We start from the raw sequence: 20,216 nt of genomic DNA, 5'->3' as shown, positions 1-20,216 counted from the left end.
ATATAACTTGACGGATTATTTTTGTCCATATTTGATCAGTGACCACGGTCCCCAGAGTCTGTTCAGACGTGCAATTCCAGTGTCGTGACTTCACGTGCATTCCCGCGGAGCAGATGTGCGACTTCAAGATGCAGTGTCCTGACCAATCAGATGAGGCCTCTTGTCGTAAGTGTTGGCCGCGAAGGTGGAGGGGGAGGGAGGGGTGGGGATACGTGACTGAGGGAAAGTCTCAAAACTTAAACACAAAACCCATTTCAAAATAGAGCTCAATGAATAAACCTAAAATTGTATTTTTTAAATCTGATACATCCCTCATCTAGTAATGGTCAAGGAGATTACAGACTAGGAGTTTTGGATCGTTTCTCTGAATCATTAATTAGATATCATGGTTAATTGGCTCTGTCATGGACACTAAACTTCCTTTCGTAATGCTGGAATTCTCGATATATTATTTTTCCATTGACTAGACTCTTAGAGGCATTCTGAATACCTGACAAAAAGTAATCAATCGACTTTGTCGTTGCTAACTGTTTCAATCCTCGAATTCTTCACATACTTTTTCTGCCGCTACTTTTCTGTTAACCTTTATTCAAGCAGCATTATCATATATTAATTCACATCTCACATCTGCAGCAACCTTCTGTGACCTTGAGAGCGATTCTTGCGGCTGGATGGAGACTACTGTAGACAACTTTGACTGGCATCGGGCTACTGGACTTGACACCTCAGCGACACCAAACGTTGCACCCAGGACTGACCACACACTCTCTACTGACACCGGTACAGTTTTAGTGTAATTCTTTTTGTTTTCAATTTCAGAGTAACATTTGTGTAAGCTGGTGAATGGTGGCAGATTGTAGTATATAATTAGTTTGATACTGAGATTAAAACCCCTTCATTGAATATGTTTTGCCTAAATAATGAAAAATGAAAAATTAAAGAATATCCCACACAATCAGACAAAATGTTGGCTGAAAGTAGTACCCATTGGAGACAACAATATAGTATATACTGACATGGATCGAGAATGGTTTCAGTTTTGTCAAAGAGATATTGCAATTCATTATGTTTTCAAAAGTTGCTAATAACAAAAGTCTTAGTAAAAAAATGAGCACTTTACAGCTGACTGTGAAGAGAAAGTTTTTAAGGGTTAAATTAAAATAAGTATGTAAAGCGATACTGTACAGTAGATGCATGGCCAGAGAAAATATGTTCTCCACAAAATTTGTTGAGCATATCTTCCCTTTTTTGGGTATTATCCCACAGGTCACTACATGTACATTGCGCCCTTCGGTCAGACCTCCGTGGACCAAGTCGCACTCATGGTAGGCCCCGCCTACACTGTCGCCTCGGCCAATTGCGTCTTGGAAATATGGTACATCATCAACGGCCTGAATGTCGGTGAACTGCTCCTGGTGTTGGTCGACCAATCAGATCGCACCGAGTCTGTGCTTTGGGTCAACAGCGATGACCAGGGCAGCCAATGGAAACAACTGACTGTTGGTATTGGGAGGAGGCAGTCACCTTTCATGGTAATTTGGAGATTAGACCACGCCCATTTTGGAGTAGGCCACACCTATTTTGGATTAGGTTACACCTATTATGATTCAGTACAAATAAGGGTGCAAAATTGTACAAACCATTGTAGATAAGGGCACACCCTTTTTTGGATTAGCCACACCCATATTTTATTAGGGTACACCCATTTCAGATTAGACCACACCCACATATAAATTAGGCCACACCCATATATAAACTAGGCCACACCCATATTTGATTAAGGAAACAACCGCATTTGGATTAGGCCAAAACCATATTTGATTAAGGAAACAACCATATTTTGATTAACCCACACCCATATTTGAATTAGGCAAAGCACATTTTCAAGGCCACACCCTTTTTGGATTAGACCACACCCTTTTCATTCAGTCTGAAAAAAAAATCATGTACAAAACATACATAATGTATTTTTAAGAAATTTTTCTTCCTTTTTTTAAATTCCAGCTGAAATTCCGTAAGGAGCGTAATTCCAACTACCAGGGCATGATCGCTCTTGACGACATCAAATTCACCGGCTGCGCCCTGCCGGACCCCGCCCTATCATGTGACACCTCCAGTAACTTCTGGTGCGACAACAAGGCCTGCGTGGACAAGAGTCTGGTCTGTGATTGGTCGGATGATTGCGGCGATGCGACGGACGAGGATCTTCAGTCTTGCAGTGAGTCTTTGCCTATGACTTGCATTAACACAATGTCAATGAGGGGTGGAGTCAGCCACTTTCATATGCTAATGCAAATTTCCATATTCATAAGCAACAACCGTGATGTCATCTTTGGGCAGAAGTTTTTGTGTCACAGCTGCTTCAACATCAAAAGTTGGCAGAATTTACAGAAGTTGTAGTGATCAGTTTCTCTGTTTCTTGTGTTCCTATGTCTCATTTGCATAATTTTCTGTTTATTTGCATAATTTTCTGTTTATTTACACAATTTTCTCGGTTTTTTTGCATAAAAATCTGTTTATTGACATAATTTTCTGTTTACTTGGCAACTAGCCAGGAAACTAGATTTCCTTCTCAGCTATCCGGTTCGTTAGTAAAAACGTCATACACACGCGCGCACCACTGATTACTAGCGCCCATTGGATAAACACTCAAGTTGCGTCAGCTTCCGCTTCCAATGGTTGCAATGCTACTTAATGGCCAGTGGGCGTGGTTTAAAATGAACTGACGTCCAACTAACGAACCAGATTTAATATTTGACCATTCTAGACCTCTAATTGGAAATTCAAGGTCTGCATATTTGTTGTATCTCCCTCCGACAGTAACCAGCGGCCACAGGATGTGCAGCTTTGAAAACGATCTCTGTGATTGGACGCAGCCCACGGGCACGGACGGCTTTGATTGGATGAGATTAAAAGGCATGTCAGCCTCCCCTGACACAGGACCATCCAGGGACCACACCTTGGGGTCTAGTGAGGGTGAGTCATTAACCAATACAACAGAACCTCTCAGTAAAGAAAAACAAACATCTAGAAAATAAAAATTTACAAACAAAAAAACTAATTAAAGAATGAGCATATTACCTGAGGCATGCTTTCCCAATATGATCTGCCCTCTTTCAAGAGACAAGTAAAATCGTTTTGAAGTTATTTCTTGATTCTGTATTGAAAAATATATTTTGTCTTCTACCTTTGCTCAGCATTTGTGTTAGTATTACTATGAGAAGAATATCCCTAAATTACAATATTGCCTTTGGAATGATTGGGATATTAATTATCAGATATTTTGCCAAATTTTGCAGGTTACTACATGTTCGTGGACTCCTCCCCTGGCAACTTTGAAAAGACGGCCCAACTCCTCAGCCCCAAGTACACTGTGCCGTCTGGCAACGATTGCAAGGTTTGCTTGACTGATTTCTGAATTTCTAAACTCAGATCCGGTTTGAAAACTTGTCCATATCTCATTGCCTAAGATATGAGTAACGATACACAATGGCTTGGAACTGGTTTTTCTGGTATATAGGATTTAAAAAAAAAAAATTCCATCTAAATGTTCTTTAGGCTAGCAACTTTTTGGTTTAAGAATTGTCAGTTTCACGTCTGGAATTAAAAAAAGTTTGAAACATTACTTCAGTATTAAAGGGAATATACAACATTTGCAAACATCGAAAAATAAAACTACCAAGTTTTTGCGAAATACCTTAATAGGATGTTGGTAAATGACCGTCTAAAGCATCCTGTAAAATTATGGCACCTGGTATGCTGTCATTTTCAAGAAAAGTGGTATTTTTGTATCAATTTCCAACGCTGATCGGCCGATCAGCGTTGGAAACAACTGGCTTTTTTTCAAATACTGGCCCCAATTGACCATTACACTTGTTTGCAATCGATTACAAACCTATGAACGGGTACGAGCCAGCTAGACTGGTTCCCTGACCTTACAATTCCCCAATTTATGTAAACTGCTCTGTTTCTTCTTATATGGAGTCAGGGAACCAGACTACAGGAAAATGATCGTTTTTCTTGGTTTTTATAGCATTTTCGAACCCAAAACCTCCAAAAAGTCAGTGTAACTATATTTGCTTTATATTTTCAACCCCCCAATTCCATCCATTTCTGAAAATTACAGCAAAAGCAAATGATGTATATTCCCTTTAAGATACAATTTTTTCTCTTTCACAGTTTCGCTTCTTCTATCACATGTTTGGTGCGAACATCCAAGACCTGAAAGTGATGCTGCGTTCCTATGACAACAGTAACTACCTCGCCCAGACGATCTGGTCAAAGAATGGTAACCAAGCTGATGTCTGGAGGCGAGCAGAGGTTGCCGTGACAACCAGCACACCATTCCAGGTTTGCAAGTCTTAAAATATTGTCCCTCTTTTAAGCTAGCGAAATCTCTGTTTTTTTTTTTTTTAAGACTGTATCACTGAATATAGTCTTTCTTGTCTTCAGATTGTCATTCAAGCCTCTGTAGGCGACGTTGCCGGGGGTGACATCGCCATTGATGACACCAGCCTGACGCCCGGTTGCCAGTCCTACACCGGTAACCTTCCCGTTGCCCCGGCAACCTCCCCGCCTCCCACAGGCTCCGGCCAGTGCTCGGAGGGCCAGTTCTACTGCGCTGTGGACGACAGATGTATCAGCGGAATCAACGTTTGCGACTTCAAGAAAGATTGCCTTGACGGGGCTGACGAAAGCAACTGTGGTATGTCTCCATAAAGATGTCTTGTCTGGAACATTCGGAACTGAAAATTAAAATTAGCCCATGTTGAAATTAGTGTTCAGAGCTATGTCTCTGTTTATTTTCAGATTTTCATCAAACACTAATTTCTATTGGTTCATAATCAAACCTTGTCAATTTTCCCATTCTCTCACAGTCCAATCAAAGTGTGACTTTGATTCTGGCTCGTGCCACTGGGAGTTATCAGACGGTGATTTCTATTGGTCGTTGGTCCAGGGCAACGGAGGTGACCAGAATCGGCCGGCGACTGACCACACCTCACAGTCAACCCTTGGTTCGTATCCACCATTAAACGGACGATGTTTCATCAATTTCTGCTTTTTTTGTGGAATTCAAGCAATTCATAAAACAGAAATAAAGGTGTAATACTTTTGTCTGATTACGGCATTTAATGTCAAAGACTTCATGTCGTCTTGTTTTCAGGTTACTATGCCAATGCAATGAGCAAGTCTGACACCGCTGGCGTGACAGCCATGACGTCAGCTACACTCTCTGAAACAAACACGAACTGCAAGCTAGATTTCTGGTACTACATGACGGGTACCAACGTGGGTTCGCTGAGCGTCTCTACATCACAAGGCGGTGTGAATGCCACCATTGGTTACATCAGCGGTTCGCAGGGGTCACAGTGGCAGAAAGCTGAGATGGTTCTGGGCGCTGGCACCAACTACAATGTGAGTCACAGCTTTAATGTGATAATTATGCAACTGTGTTCAAATGTATGAATAATTGTTCATATTTATGCAAATTTGGTCAATTATATGCAAATTTATGCAAGTTATACATTTTGTTCAAGCTTTAGATTAAAGAAACATCATAGTGTGAACAATTAAAAAGAATATTAACCTTCCTAGCTTACTGGTTATTCATAGAAAAAAATTATTTGTTAATATAAATAAATTTATATAACATTAGAAATACCATTTCATTCTGACTTTTAAACAATGAAGAAAATTAATTTTTACATTGATAACCATATTTTTCCAATGGTTAACCAAGGAAAACATAAACGTTCCATTTTATCTTGATTTTATACCACCTAGTACTATTGAATTTACAGTTAAGCACAAACAAGCACAATTGAAATATTATTGCTTTTTTTGTCAATTTTTTTTATTGACAATAAAAGAAATTTTATCTCACTAATTTCTTGCATTTCTCAGGTGATTATTGAAGCCAGACGATCTGCGACGTTCTCGGGTGGCATCTCAATCGACGACGTCTCCTTCTACAGCTGCTCGCCTCCACCGATCACCGGAGTGCCGTGCAACGACGATCAGTTCCAATGCAGTAACTCGCTGTGTGTTGACATGACGTCATTGTGTGACTACAGGGATGATTGCATGGACGGTAGCGACGAAAGCAGTTGTGGTAAGAGTGGTGTATTCAGATATTTTCAGTGGTTACTAAATTCTTGGGCTCAAAGGAATTGTAACAGTATTGTGTACTAATATACCCATTAGCACCTGTACTACATTGTATTACATTGTATTACATTGTATTACATTGTATTACATTGTATTACATTGTACTACATTGTATTACATTGTATTACATTGTACTATATTGTATTACATTGTATTACTTTGAATTACATTGTTTTAAATTGTATTACATTGTATTACATTGTATTACATTGTGTTACATTGTACTACATTGTGTTACATTGTACTACATTGTATTGCATTGTATTGCATTGTATTACATTGTCTTACTGTGTATTACTTTGTATTACATTGTATTACAGTGTTTTACATTGAATTACATTGTATTACATTGTATTACATTGTATTACATTGAATTACAGTGTATTACATTGTATTACAGTGTATTACATTGTATTACTGTGTATTACATTGTATTACGTTGTATTCAATTGTATTACATTGTGTTTATTCACTAAAGAATCAATCAAACCATAGAGTGCTCAGGCGGTTTTCAGGTGCTACAGGGAGTAATAGGTAGGGCGATTTGGGGCGGTACTATGACTAGCTGGTTAGTGTCTGGAATCATATTTGAAACCTTGGTTGAAAGAAGATTTTCAAAATGTCCGGCTTTTTTTGGAAAAAGTTTTCGTTTGTAGTAAGAATGTCTAGGTCCAATACTATATATAAGCTTAGTAAAGGGATTTTGTTTTTAGCAAAGACAGGTTTTGCTTTGTGGAAATTGGGATTTCTTATCATCTAAGGAGAAACATACATTTATCTTGGCCAACTTAAAATGAAATTCACCCGAGTTAGTCTCTTTTCCAGACACTTCACTCAGCTGCAGTTTCGACGCAGACCTCTGCAAGTGGCACCAGGAATACGACGACGATTTTGATTGGTCGATGAGGACAGATGGAGCCGGGGGTCCGAGCGTCGGACCAATCAACGACCACTCGAGGAATTCAAATGAAGGCAAGTAATAACGGCAATATTAAAAATCCAGCCACACCCTCTCAGACATAAAATTCAAGTAAAAGAGAAGAATATTTTACAAATTTAGTCATTTAATAGGAAAAATACCCTGACGAAAGCATAATTTTCGTAGGAAAGTTCATTTCATTTGTTAGACATAGGATTTGCCCGTGGTCTCCTCAAGTTATACACAGTCGGGATCACTGGCTCCGCTCTCACCACAGCCCGTCTTTCCAAAGCTGCTGCTTTCAGTTCGGTGGTGTCGCACCCTGACCATGATGTATCTATTGTAGGAAAGTTGCAGATTTAATGTTCTGTTTTCCAATGGAAATTTACAAACGTCTAACTTTCTCTTTGCTCTTTATATTTCTAGGCAAGTACTTGTACATTGATTCCTCTTGGCCGAGACGAAGTACCGATGTTGCCAGACTTGGAAGTCCCTCAATCAGCAGACTAAGCAACAACTGCTATGTAAGCGGAACATCTGAACAATAACTCTTCAAGTATTGTTTAAATTGCCTGAATTATACGGAATGAAATCAATGTGGTTTAACATTCAGTGAATAGTGCACAGCTCATCATCGCTAGGCTGTGGCTGTTAAGCTCAGTGTTGAAAATGTTTACTATTAATAATAATTCATAAATACCTCAGACAGTTTAGCCATTCCTATTGGTCGAGAGCCCGTCACGTGGCCGGTATTAAACGGATGATAAAGACATGGCTAGCTGGTCTTAAACACTTTTCCAGTGTCACAATAAAATGTGGACTCCTAAAAATCCAGTGCCTCTTATCGTTTAATTGGTTGAACGTTCACAATCCTCACGTAGGCATGCGCAACACTACCAGGGAGTTAGAATTTTATAGTTCTAAATTCAAAACGCAACGCGCCAGGTGCGTTCTGCGCGACATCGCATAGAACATGATACGCGCGCGTCAATCTCCATAAAAGGGTTGTTTTCATCTTACTCGCCAGCTGAACACTCCATTATTTTGCAGGAGGGATGATTCAAAAAGCATAAAGTGAATTTGTTGAACAAAATCGGGATGTTTTGCACGAATTATATGATTTTTTTTTACCGAAAAGGTATTTATGAATGGGAATAAATATGTACTCCGTCGGTATTTATCACTCTGTTTAATACCACTTAGAGTCTGGGTGCTGATAATTACCCTCGCCTCCGGCTCGGGTAATTATCAGCACCCAGACTCTAAGTGGTATTAAACAGAGTGATAAAAACCTCCGGAGCACACATTTATTCCCTTAATATAGAGCTAACTAGAAAGCACTCAGAGACGCAAACCCCTGCCAAGGCTGAATAATTCCCCGCCATATTGTCAGTACACCCAATAGATATACTCGCATATCCCATGGGCACATCCACTATAATTTATTGCTCATTGCATAGTATCAACTGGTCGAGTCCATTGACCTGTTGGTTTCATGGTGTGTGCGTTATGTGCTCATAGACTACACGCTGCGTTACCTACACACGTCTCTGCATATTCGCACATACATCATGGTGAAGAATCCTTTAACAAATTCCTGCATCCAGACCCAGATCCGGATCACTTACAAAATCAAATCGATTTGTACTTGTACCAAGGACAACCCCTAAAAAAATGTCATGAAAGTCTGTCCATAACTTTTTCAGTTATCCTGTTAACAGAATAACCAACCAACGCCGATGAAAACATAACCTTCTTGGTGGAGCTTATTATGTAGCACTTTATACACCCAACTCTCTAATCACTTCGCAATTATTACCCCCCTTCATTCGGCCATGAGACTGGTTTTTGCACCTATTTGAGATCAGCGCAATCTGGTCTGTACCATCACAGGTACCCATTACTGCTATGTCGATTGTAGTAAAATGTCCTGCCCAAGAACACAAGCACTGTGTTTGACACTGTAACCATTTGACCACAGTGCTCCATGTCAAGGTCGTATTTTACCAATTCAAACAACCAGTTCTGAAAATAGAAGTAGAAAATCATTGTCCTTGGAGAAAACATAAATATCTCTTAGCACGAACCTGATGATTTTGAATTCGTTTCTAGGTTCGTTTCTGGTACTACATGAACGGGGACGATGCAGGCACCATCGTCGTCCGTCAGCGTACCTCGTATCTTAGCAACGCTTTGCCTCAGATGGATCGCATCACTGGTTCCCAAGGCGACGCATGGCATCTCAGGTCGCTGCCCGTCAACAACCCGGGGGTGGACTTTGAGGCAAGTCGGAGAAATATTACAATTTGGTTTGGTTAGAAATTCTGCACCAGCAATTTTCTTTTTGGGAACAGGGAGGCAGCAGTTGAGCCATTTCTCAGCCCATAAGCTCTTGTATTACATTGTATGACCTTGTGTTTATTGCTTGATAAATGTATAAACCAACTTGAAGGGAATGGTTTAATCATTTTTCTTTAATTGATTATCTTATCTAGATTGTAATTGAGGGAATGACAGGTACCAGTCCACGAGGTAGCGTCGCTATCGATGATGTCTCCTTCTCAACTGGTTGTGCCAAGGTAAACATCAAATTTTAGCCTTTTTTTTACAGTAATTATATGTTTTTCAGACTAACCAGAGAGTAGTTTTCCATTGTTCATTTCCCATTGTTTTCCATTATTCACTTTCCATGGTTTTCCATTATTCACTTCCCGTCGTTTTCCGGTTATTTTCCAATTTTTTTTCCGTCCTCAGGGAAGTGATCTTCCCAGTGAGCCGCTGCGAGGTGACACCAACCTCTACTGCCCAGACGGTCGCTACGCCTGCCTGACATCGACGGGATGCTACAGCCAATCACAGCACTGTGATCTGACATCGCAATGCAGTGACTCTTCCGACGAAAACACGTGCGGTGAGGAACGCAGATTCAAAGAAGGGGGCAGGGAAGGGGGGGGGGGGACTTTTTTCCCTTTTGCTGTCCAATTTATTGATACTGTTTTTATTAATTCTGGTAATGAAACTGGGGATTCTGTAAAAGCACTTGTGGTAGCTTGTAATTCTGAATAAAGTTGTAGAAAGATAAAAGAATGAAAACAAAATGTTCAGTTTCAGAGGTGGGACGAAAAATTCAAAAAAAAATATTCTTGATGAACCTCGAAGGTATGTCGCAAATAAAACCAAATTACCTTGTTGGCCTTGACAAGATTCACTGTGACGCTTGTTATTTTTATGTTTAATATTTTGTAACTTTCAGGCTCCGAGTGTCGTTTTGAAACTGACAGTAATGCTTGCGGATGGTACAGTGCCGTCTCCGACGGACTTGAGTGGCGTTATGGTCGGCCCACTGACGGGGAACCAGTGAATGACCATACAACGGAAACAAGTCAAGGTACACTGCTCCCTCATCAATGTGTCATTACTATTACCCCTGAACATCAAGCCAAGTTTATCTGGAAATTGTTTTTGATAAAGTGATGGGTGAAGTTTTTTTTTTTTTCATGTAACACATTTTACTCACCCAATTCTCAATGGATCATTCCAGATTTGGCTATTGGCCCCGCCCACCTTTGATTTGTGACCAAGAGATGTGATCTGATTGGTCAATGCGCACAGTTTGATTGACAGGCAGGAAGGGTCCATTGCAACTGGAGGTGTGTTTATGGCATTAGTTTTACTCTTTGCGTCAATTTCTTTTCTCAGGTCATTTCATGATCATCGTGCCCCAGCTGAACTTTGCAAACACCGGTCGTGCCGTTCTGAGCTCTCTGATGTACCAACGATCCAGCGCCTTGTGTGATATTAGTTTCTTCTTTTATCTCAATGGCAACTCACTTAACTCCATCAGCGTTTACTTAAAGACTGCAGCATCAACGACAACACAGGTAAAACCATGAGATTTTGAATATTTCAAAGTTCGGCATATTATTCTTTCCCGCATCACATATATTGTTTGGTAGTAAACTCTGATTGACATTACTCTTCACAAAACACTTTAAAGACATCTGCTAAAACCAAAATCTATAGTAATTGATGTCAAGAATCCTAAAATCCAATCGAAATAATTTCTCTATTTCTTATTTTGTTTTACTGTAAATTTATGTCTCATTTAGTTGACTTAAAATACAACATAACATAATTTACCATTATTCAATACACATATTATTATATATCTTTACATTTTTCATTTTTGCTTCCATTTGGTAAATTTCGTCAGTACCAACCTTTGAACATTTGGTGGGATACATATTTTATTTTCATATTTCAGAAGCTGTTTGAGAGTTCCAACCAGCAAGCCAGCTGGCAGTCCACAGGCGAGATTCAGATCGGCGAACAGACCAGCTTTGCCATTCAGATTGAAGCCGCCTTCGGTTCGGGCCAATCGGGCGTCGTTGCTGTCGATGACATCGAATTTGCTCAACAGTGCGCCATCGGTATTAAAGTCCTGCTGTTCATTTCGATCAAAACTCATGCCCACTAATGTTATTTTAATGAAAACATATTAAAGTCGTTGCACTCTAAGTATTGTCCATAATTTCTTTGAGTATTTCTTTTATTAGGTCTCGGCAAGACAGAAACGTGCAACACCGATCAGTTCAAGTGCGGGAGCGGGGAGTGCGTGATGCAGACTGTGCTTTGTGACAAGAAACCTGACTGCTTCGATGCTTCCGATGAAAACAACTGCGGTAAGACAACAACCTCATTCACTGTGTGTTTTAGCAAGAATGTTTTAGCAAGAAGGAGCGTAGCCACAATTTTGTCTATGTCTTGAGCTCAGTGCGACACAAATTAATGGTGTATATAGAGATAACTATGTCAACTCACGTTTGTTACAATTCCTGGAATTATTTTTGTACGAATATATTTACATATTTTGAAAATTCAAAAGAAATTTTTGGTTTTGTTTATTCTCCCAGCTTCTTATACTGGATGTGATTTTGACGACGGTACGGCCTGTAGCTGGGCACAGATGACTGACGATGAATTTGATTGGCTGCTTGGAAGCAGCACTCCAGCAATTGGTGACGATCATGGAAAAGGTAACGAAACGGATCGTAACAAAACAATTTCTACTCGGTCCTGAATAAATTGTATCACACTTTTTACTTTGTGATGAAGCCATAAAACCAGAGAATGCTGTTCGGGGCAGTGAAGGGAGTAACAGGCAGGGCCATTTAGGGCTGTATTGGGAGTAACAGGCAGGGCTGTTTGGGCAGTACAGGGAGTAACAGGCAGGGTGGTTTGGGGCAGTACAGGGAGTAACAGGCAGGGTGGTTTGGGGCAGTACAGGGAGTAACAGGCAGGGCGGTTTGGGGCAATACAGGGAGTAACAGGCAGGGTGGTTTGGGGCTGTACAGGGAGTAACAGGCAGGGCGGTTTGGGGCTGTACAGGGAGTAACAGGCAGGGTGGTTTGGGGCTGTACAGGGAGTAACAGGCAGGGTGGTTTGGGGCTGTACAGGGAGTAACAGGCAGGGTGGTTTGGGGCGGTATATACAGGGAGTAACAGGCAGGGCGATTTGGGGCAGTACAGGAAGTAACAGGCAGGGTGGTTTGGGGCAGTACAGGGAATAACGGGCAGGGTGGTTTGGGGCAGTACAGGGAGTATCAGGCAGGGTGGTTTGGAGCTGTACAGGGAGTAACAGGCAGGGTGGTTTGGGGAAGTACAGGGAGTATCAGGCAGGGCGATTTAGGGCTGTATGGGGAGTAACAGGCAGGCTGTTTGGGGTGGTACAGGGGACATACTTTTACCAGGGCTCATTAATTAATCTGAATTCTGTGCTTTCATTCCGTAGGTGGCAAGTTCATGTACATCAGTGGCTCGGCTCAGCAGCGTGGGGACCTAGCCAGGATGGCAACCGCTGCCGAATACCCTGCTAACAGCGGAGCCTGCAGGGTACGATTCTGGTATCACATGAACGGCGGAAACATTGGCTCACTCAAGGTAACAAATACAGCAGAAATCATTAACCGCTTTTTCGTGTGATGTTATTACATGTTGGTTTTACAGGATTAAGTGAGGAATGAAACATGCGTGAGAACTCTCGTGTTTTAGGCAAGATGCTTGTGATGGATCATAAGTCACCACAAGTCCATCACAAGTCCATCACAAGTCCATCACAAGTCCATCACAAGTCCATCACAAGTCCATCCCAAGTCCATCACAAGTCCATCACAAGTCCATCACAAGTCCATCACAAGTCCATCCCAAGTCCATCACAAGTCCATCACAAGTCCATCCCAAGTCCATCACAAGTCCATCAGAAGTCCATCACAAGTCCATCACAAGTCCATCACAAGTCCATCCCAAGTCCATCACAAGTCCATCAGAAGTCCATCACAAGTCAATCACAAACCAATTTGACTTGGGACTGTGTTACATGTGAGCGGACTTGTGATGCACTTGTGAACAATCACAAGTACCTTGACTACACAAGTGGAGAACTCAGTTGAAATAAAAAGTAAAAAACTTCAGAAGCCACTCAGGCGCCTCGGATTCGCGGATTGCCTCGTTTTTTACTTCTCATGGTTGCCATTAAAGATTGAAAAATACTGTACAAAGCCTTGTGTTGTTTGGAGTTATCTAATTTTTAAAAAAATTCCCAGTTGCATGCCTGGCAACTGTCTACATAGTTAGACTGTAAACTGGGCCTGCCATTTTGGCAACAATTACTGAGTGATGTTATCGTCCCATTCAGGAACATTTGCGAGCATGCTCCCATGATTAAAACTCATCCCTGATATTTTCCAATGCTTCGTTCTCTAATTTTACCTACAGGTGTACATGATGTCAACCACTACGTCTGTCATGACGCCAGTTTGGAGCACTGACGGTGACCAAGGCGATGACTGGGCCTACGGCAGTGCGGCAATCGTCAGCGACGGGAGCTTTAAAGTGGTGTTTGAGGGCGCTGTTGGGAGCAGCGCGGCGTCAGATATTGCGATCGACGATGTCACATTCACCCCGAGCTGTGTCAATCCTGGTATGTGTGGAGAACAGGGTTTTAAGACTTATTGTTCCTACCAATTAGTCTTGAAAAATTCCTTGAAATAAAATTTTGCGTTATCGGTGCCCGATTTAGGATATTTCAAAGGTGGGGGATAGCTTACATGTAGTTGTTGAAGTCAATACATATAGGATGTTAGTTCAGGAAAATGGACATTTTTTAAAATTTATTTCAGTGATCAGGTAATATGTCAATGATTAGCATTGTGCAGACAGCGTTGATGGGGAAATTGGTTAGCTAGTAAATTTCGACAGACAGATTTAAACCAATTTGTGATTTTTTTTTGGTTTTTTTTTTTTTTATATTTAAGGTTTTGTCTTATTTATGTTTGTGCACAAACATGAACACGTCCGTTTCATGTTTGATTGTTTACAACTAGATGTTTTTGTCGTTATTTTACATTTTCCTCTCCCCGCCCTTATACCAGAGCAACGATAATATGATTCTATAAAACTTCAAATAATAACCTATTGTATAAAGTAATCTTTTAAAAATATACCATAAAACCATCATGGACAATAACCACATGGTAGGTAAACGATCCAACTTTTGCAATTTCGGCAAGCCTTACAGTTTTTATTTTTGTTTCATTTCAACCTTTTCCAGATACTGCCGTGCCCACCCCAATCCCTGGAATGTGTGGCGTTTCAGACGGTAGTTTCGTCTTCTGTCCCAACGATCGCATCTGTATCCCATCCTCTTGGGTCTGTGACGGAGTCGTAGATTGTCCGAGGGACGGCTTAGATGAATCAACAACTCTTGGATGCAGTAAGTACCTCACTAACTGCTCTGTTGGCAATTTGAAATATTTAATCGATTTTCAAGTGTAACGTGCATTAAGCAGTAATATCTGCACATGCGCTGTTCTCACCTGGACATGCATAGGTGCACATGCAGCAATGAGTTTGAGAGTTCTTAAAGGGTAGATACAACATTTGCAAACATCAAAAAAGGAAATGATCAAATTATCACGAAATACCTCACTGGATTGTTAGGGACTGACAGTCCAAGGCATCCTGTAAAGTGATAGCTCCTGGTGTGCTCACATTTTCAAGATAAATGGTATTTTTCCAACGGTGGCCGGCCGACCAGCATTGGAGAAAACTGTTTTTTTTTCAAAAACCGCTCCTAATTTTGCATATTTAGTTCTTCTGCAATTTCTTTGCAATTGATCACACTCCTGTGAAGGGTACAACCCTGCTAGGCTGATTCTCTTTTCCCAAAGTCTATAAATTGCTCCGTTTCATCTTAAGTGGGGTCGGAACCAGACTACAAGAACATGATTGGTTTTTCTTGTTTTTTTTTGCTGCATTTACAAGCCTATAACGTGAAACAAGTCAGTTTAACAATATCTGCTATAACATACTAGTCCTCCAAATCCATTTATTTCTGAAAATTGCAGCAAAAGCAAATGTTGAACATTGCATTTAATACGTTGTCACTGATTGCCATTTTCTATTTTCTTGTTTTCCTAGGTAACACCTCAGTGCCCAATCCTCCAACAGGTGCGCCACAAACTGGCTCAAACAGTAAGTCCAATAATATCCCACCTGTTACATTCTTTCAAAAATGCTTGAATTATAATTAATTTCTGGAAATGACAAAGGTATATTCCTGACATGTATTTGGTTTGTAGTTCAATTTTTTTTATAACTAAAATGCTACCAAGAACCAACATATAGCACACATTATAACTTGTAAATGTGCAAACATTGAAGTACAATAATTGAGAGAATGTGCTTGCATAAGAAAGAACTTTTGAAATTGTTTTTTTTTTTTGTCCACAGATTCTGTAATTATAGCAATCGCCATTATCGCCGGTGTTTTGGTCGTCATCTTGATCGTGATGGTTGCTTTTCTGTACTCGAAGCGAGTGCAACACAGCAAGTAAGCCTGAGCTTCAAGTCTGTTATAACCTTTGATTTTCTTAATCCTACTTTCCTCAATCTTCCTAATTCCTCCGGGTAGTTTTAGAAGTTTTTGGAGGATTGAGGCTGAATGGCAAAAAGTGTGGGTTGATTTTCGAGTATGCATTGTGTAGAGTTCATAGGCTGTACCCAGCATTATGTTCAGCCATGCAAAATTGAGCCCTGCATTGTGCTTGATGTCATCCACACTGCTTCTGAATGTCATCGGCACTGCCTCAACCCATTAACAGTGATTGGAGGATTTTGAAGGATTGAGGCAATGATCAGCCCTACATTTAATTCAAGAATTAACGGATGATTTTGGAGGATTGAGGCTGAATCCAAATTTTGACATGGTGGCAATTGGAGGGTTAAGCTAATGTTCATCCACTTCTTCTCTTAACTTTTATAGCCAAGATTAAAAAAATGGCTGAAGTCTAAATTTCAGGGACCCTTTGCCAACACTGACATTAAAGACCACACTTTGTAAACTCCACCTTACTTACTTCATGTTTGTACCTCGTAAAAGAAAAAAAGGATGAAAAAATTAAATCCACACTTAATTCAATTAACATAATTTAATCTTATCTCATTTTCAGACGTTTTGGGGATATTCCAAGGGAACACAGCAACGTTGCCATGAGCAACCCAGCTTACGTAGGCGACCAGGCTTTCGACTCAGTTCTCACGGACGTAAGTTTCTCAGACAAGTATTGAAAAAAATTCAGCCTGTTTCTTAACTGGTTCACGTAGGATGACATGTATACACGCAAAGGTTTTGCTGTATTCAGAGTAGAAAAACACGCGATGAGCGAGGCTGAAAATATCTGTCTGCGACCCGCTCGCAGCGAGCAAGGCCGGAAATATCAGGGTGTGCTACCCACAGATAACGGCCTGAACCCGTCTGGCATCGAGGTTCGTGAAAAACAATCCCGCGCCTGGGTCCGGTCAATGTTAAAATAATGCCTGCACCAACTGGTTAAAACAAACTTCCCAAGCCTTGAGAGTATACATTTAAAAACCAAAAACTATAATAATTGCCACTCATTTATGAAAATCAATTCAATTTTAAAATACAAAAGTCCAATCCAATATGATTTCCCATTTATACAACTGTTTGTCAGTGGAATGGCCTGGGCTGGTTTACTTTTCGTAAAGAGAGGATATTCCTTCCCTGAACTCATTCTAACTTCACCCCTTTTTTGGTAATTCACTTCTAATTTTAGCCCGCTTTGTATTTCAGTTTTCAGCAGCAGGCTACGACCCAGGCATGTTTTCATCAAAGCTTGACGTGCCCCACGCTGTGAGTACATTGAAGAATTTGTATGCATAGGAAGTCAGCTGCATTCGTACTGTCCCTTGCCTTCAAGCTCCAATAACCAGGGCTCGAATATCACCCATGACCATGAGTGCATTGTGTGGGTTTTTCCAGGGATGTTAATCAGGGGCTTGCCATCTCACATTTCTTTGTCGTCTTCGGCTACCACAACATCCACAACATCAACAACCACAATAACCACATAACTACCACCCGTCCTCATCTACTACAACCACCATAACCACCACAACCCCAAACCACAACCACTACAACCACAACTGTTCCAAACCATAACATCCACAACAACATGCAACCACAACCACCACAACCACCATATATAACCCCAAACCACTACTACCACAACTACTACAACTACTACAAATACTTCAAACACCACAGCCACCCCAAACCACAACCACTACAACCACAACTGCCCCAAACCTCAACATCCACAACAACAACCACAACCAACACAACCCCAAACCACAACTACTGCAACTACTATAACCTCCACAACCACCATCACTGCAAACCACAACCACCACAACCACCCGAAGCCACAACAATCACAAACGCCCTACCACAACCACAACCACATCCAAAAACCACAACCCGAACAGCCACCACAACAGCAATACAATCTCTATAAAACTCCACAGCTGATAAGCAAAGCTGATAATTGTTACATCACGAACGAAGCATCCGATGAAGCCTTCCTCGGAAAGTCAAATACCAAAAACATGGCTCTCCTATGGTTATCATATATCGCATCATGCTATCAAGTAGTTGTTCATAAAAGTTATGTACATCATCGTCGTCGGTTTTAAGGCCGTTGTCCAGTCTGTTCTGGGTTGGCCTACTTTCTCCCTATGGCTCTCCTCTGCTTGGCCCTGTCCGTCAAGTGAAGGAGAGCCATAGGGACACAGTTGTTTATAAAAGTTGTGTACAAACTAGGATGTTTATTTTTGCTCATTTTTGTGATTTGCAGAAGCCCAGAGGTGGTAGTTTCAGCAACCCGACCTACGGCACCCATCCAGTCACCCTACCACTGGACAATGAAACAGACTCATAACTTGAACAACAAAGACTCACGGAATCAACACTCCATGAATTAGATGCTATGAAATACAAAACAAAATGGACTATGTGGTTTCTTTGAAAGTATAATGACTTCTTAAATATATACTGGTAATCACGTATAGCTTTAATTTCATTATCCTTATTACGAGTGCTTCTTTTCTTATTCATGCTAAGCTCTTTTTCTGGACAAAATTTTAAATATTAATATCAAACTTAACATCTGTCTCATAGGAACCAGTAAATGAAATTTGTGTTTTTTTTAAACAATGTTAGAACTTGGACCAAGATCTCTTTTAAATAGAAAAAAATGTGAGATTTTCTGTGTGAATTGACTTGCCGTGTGAACTGTGCACATTCATAGAACACTAAATAGGCTTAAAGTGTAACCACCCTGATGAGTTCAATAAAACTAATTTTTAGGATTTATATGCTTGTCAACAAACCAATTCGTGAATGATCTATTTGTTTGAATACATTTGTTCCGCCCTTGGTCCTTTTTAAGGGAATGGGTTAATATTTCTTGTATGTAGTATATTTGATATTCATTGTATGTAGGCTAGAAAATGTAAAACATCAGAAATTTGCACTTACGTGCATAAATATTAGATGCTTGGAAATGTTGAAACACTAAAGATAGATATAAACTTCGTATGGCATCGCATAATTTTTACACTTAAGACAAGTTAAAAATAAGTATGTTCTCGTCAAGCCTTTTTGATAAAAAATGAAAACGGCAGAATTGTTTTTCCAAGATAGTGAATTTTTCAAGGTAGCGGATGGATTTTTCAATGTTCTCGACTATTTTGCTGATACAAAATGGCGTCCAAATAGGAGCCATTACCCTTTTAACATAGCTTCAATTTTGTTAGAAACAAATAAAAAGGCAATATATTTACAATATATGCAAAATATATTACAAATGGATTTTTTTTAAAGGAGGCGGCCGGGAAAGAAAAGAAGCAGGTCGGACGAGAACCTTGTTAACTTTTTTTAACTGGCTTTTATGTTTTGATACCCATTTATATTCTGTCATTTGTTTTGCATCTTTTTCAAATAGTATTGTTTTACTTCTCCAATGTAAAGTTTACAGTAAGAAAATTGGTAATGGTTCAATTTTTCTTTGAATAAGAAAGCACTTAAAAATACCAGGGTTCGACCTTAACTTTTTTTCCACGAGCCAGGCGGGCTACTGAAACAGACTAGCCCGCGGGCATGTTCACTAGCCTGCAAGTTTTTCTTTTATAGAGTGTCTCACAAACAACAGTGTTTATACACGTAAAACGTGTATCCTGAGGCAATCTTGTTAATGTTTTTAATAAACAAATCTAATAATTTTACCCTAAACAGTTTTTAAAACAGGACACAAATTGATACATGTTTGCTTTCTGAATAGAATGGTTTATTTCTTCATGTCCTTTCATCTTTGCCGTAGACCAATATTTTTTGACTGGCCAGCCAGGCTAAGTTTGGAATAGTTGGACAAGCCCGCCGCTGGTTTAACAAGCATTTGGCTAGCGGGCTACCGTTTAAGTCGAACCCTGAATTACTATATAGACTGCTTTTGTAGGAATATGGTAATTAAAAGAAAGAAATACAAACATCAAGTTGTTGTAATTGCATGGATTTTAGATGGAATAAATCATTTTGGGGAAAAAAAATGCATTTCTGACTTGTGCACGTGGCCTCGTAGTTAAGGGCATTTGATTCGTGATCTTCGGGTTAAGCTGCAGGTTGTGGGTTCGAGTCCAGCCTGGGGTCATGGTGCGTGTGCCCTTGTGCCTCATTGCTTCTCTCCACCCAGGAGTAAATGGATACCTGTGAG

At 40.3% G+C, this 20,216-nt stretch overlaps 1 protein-coding gene across 1 annotated transcript in view; it reads left to right on the top strand.

Annotated features, from left to right (window-relative positions):
* LOC119725639 (MAM and LDL-receptor class A domain-containing protein 1-like) overlaps nucleotides 1-19,653 on the top strand; it is an 89,109-nt gene extending 69,456 nt beyond the window's left edge. The window contains exons 105-133 of the mRNA XM_038197118.1: nucleotides 40-165; nucleotides 634-780; nucleotides 1,267-1,532; nucleotides 2,005-2,218; nucleotides 2,821-2,976; nucleotides 3,300-3,397; nucleotides 4,180-4,350; nucleotides 4,453-4,705; nucleotides 4,878-5,015; nucleotides 5,165-5,415; nucleotides 5,905-6,112; nucleotides 6,994-7,140; nucleotides 7,514-7,611; nucleotides 9,200-9,370; nucleotides 9,583-9,666; nucleotides 9,842-9,998; nucleotides 10,341-10,475; nucleotides 10,787-10,968; nucleotides 11,352-11,517; nucleotides 11,644-11,769; nucleotides 12,001-12,123; nucleotides 12,878-13,026; nucleotides 13,861-14,065; nucleotides 14,696-14,857; nucleotides 15,565-15,618; nucleotides 15,877-15,976; nucleotides 16,596-16,689; nucleotides 17,240-17,299; nucleotides 18,303-19,653. Coding sequence (XP_038053046.1) covers nucleotides 40-165; nucleotides 634-780; nucleotides 1,267-1,532; nucleotides 2,005-2,218; nucleotides 2,821-2,976; nucleotides 3,300-3,397; nucleotides 4,180-4,350; nucleotides 4,453-4,705; nucleotides 4,878-5,015; nucleotides 5,165-5,415; nucleotides 5,905-6,112; nucleotides 6,994-7,140; nucleotides 7,514-7,611; nucleotides 9,200-9,370; nucleotides 9,583-9,666; nucleotides 9,842-9,998; nucleotides 10,341-10,475; nucleotides 10,787-10,968; nucleotides 11,352-11,517; nucleotides 11,644-11,769; nucleotides 12,001-12,123; nucleotides 12,878-13,026; nucleotides 13,861-14,065; nucleotides 14,696-14,857; nucleotides 15,565-15,618; nucleotides 15,877-15,976; nucleotides 16,596-16,689; nucleotides 17,240-17,299; nucleotides 18,303-18,386 — 4,325 coding nt within the window. The 3' untranslated portion in view covers nucleotides 18,387-19,653. The remainder of the gene's footprint in view (nucleotides 1-39; nucleotides 166-633; nucleotides 781-1,266; nucleotides 1,533-2,004; nucleotides 2,219-2,820; nucleotides 2,977-3,299; nucleotides 3,398-4,179; nucleotides 4,351-4,452; nucleotides 4,706-4,877; nucleotides 5,016-5,164; nucleotides 5,416-5,904; nucleotides 6,113-6,993; nucleotides 7,141-7,513; nucleotides 7,612-9,199; nucleotides 9,371-9,582; nucleotides 9,667-9,841; nucleotides 9,999-10,340; nucleotides 10,476-10,786; nucleotides 10,969-11,351; nucleotides 11,518-11,643; nucleotides 11,770-12,000; nucleotides 12,124-12,877; nucleotides 13,027-13,860; nucleotides 14,066-14,695; nucleotides 14,858-15,564; nucleotides 15,619-15,876; nucleotides 15,977-16,595; nucleotides 16,690-17,239; nucleotides 17,300-18,302) is intronic.
* Nucleotides 19,654-20,216: the final 563 nt, after the last annotated feature.

This window comes from Patiria miniata, unplaced genomic scaffold, assembly GCF_015706575.1.
Source record: "Patiria miniata isolate m_02_andy unplaced genomic scaffold, ASM1570657v1 HiC_scaffold_19, whole genome shotgun sequence".
NCBI classification, from domain to species: Eukaryota; Metazoa; Echinodermata; class Asteroidea; order Valvatida; family Asterinidae; genus Patiria; species Patiria miniata.
This window is presented reverse-complemented; position numbering and strand designations above follow the sequence as displayed.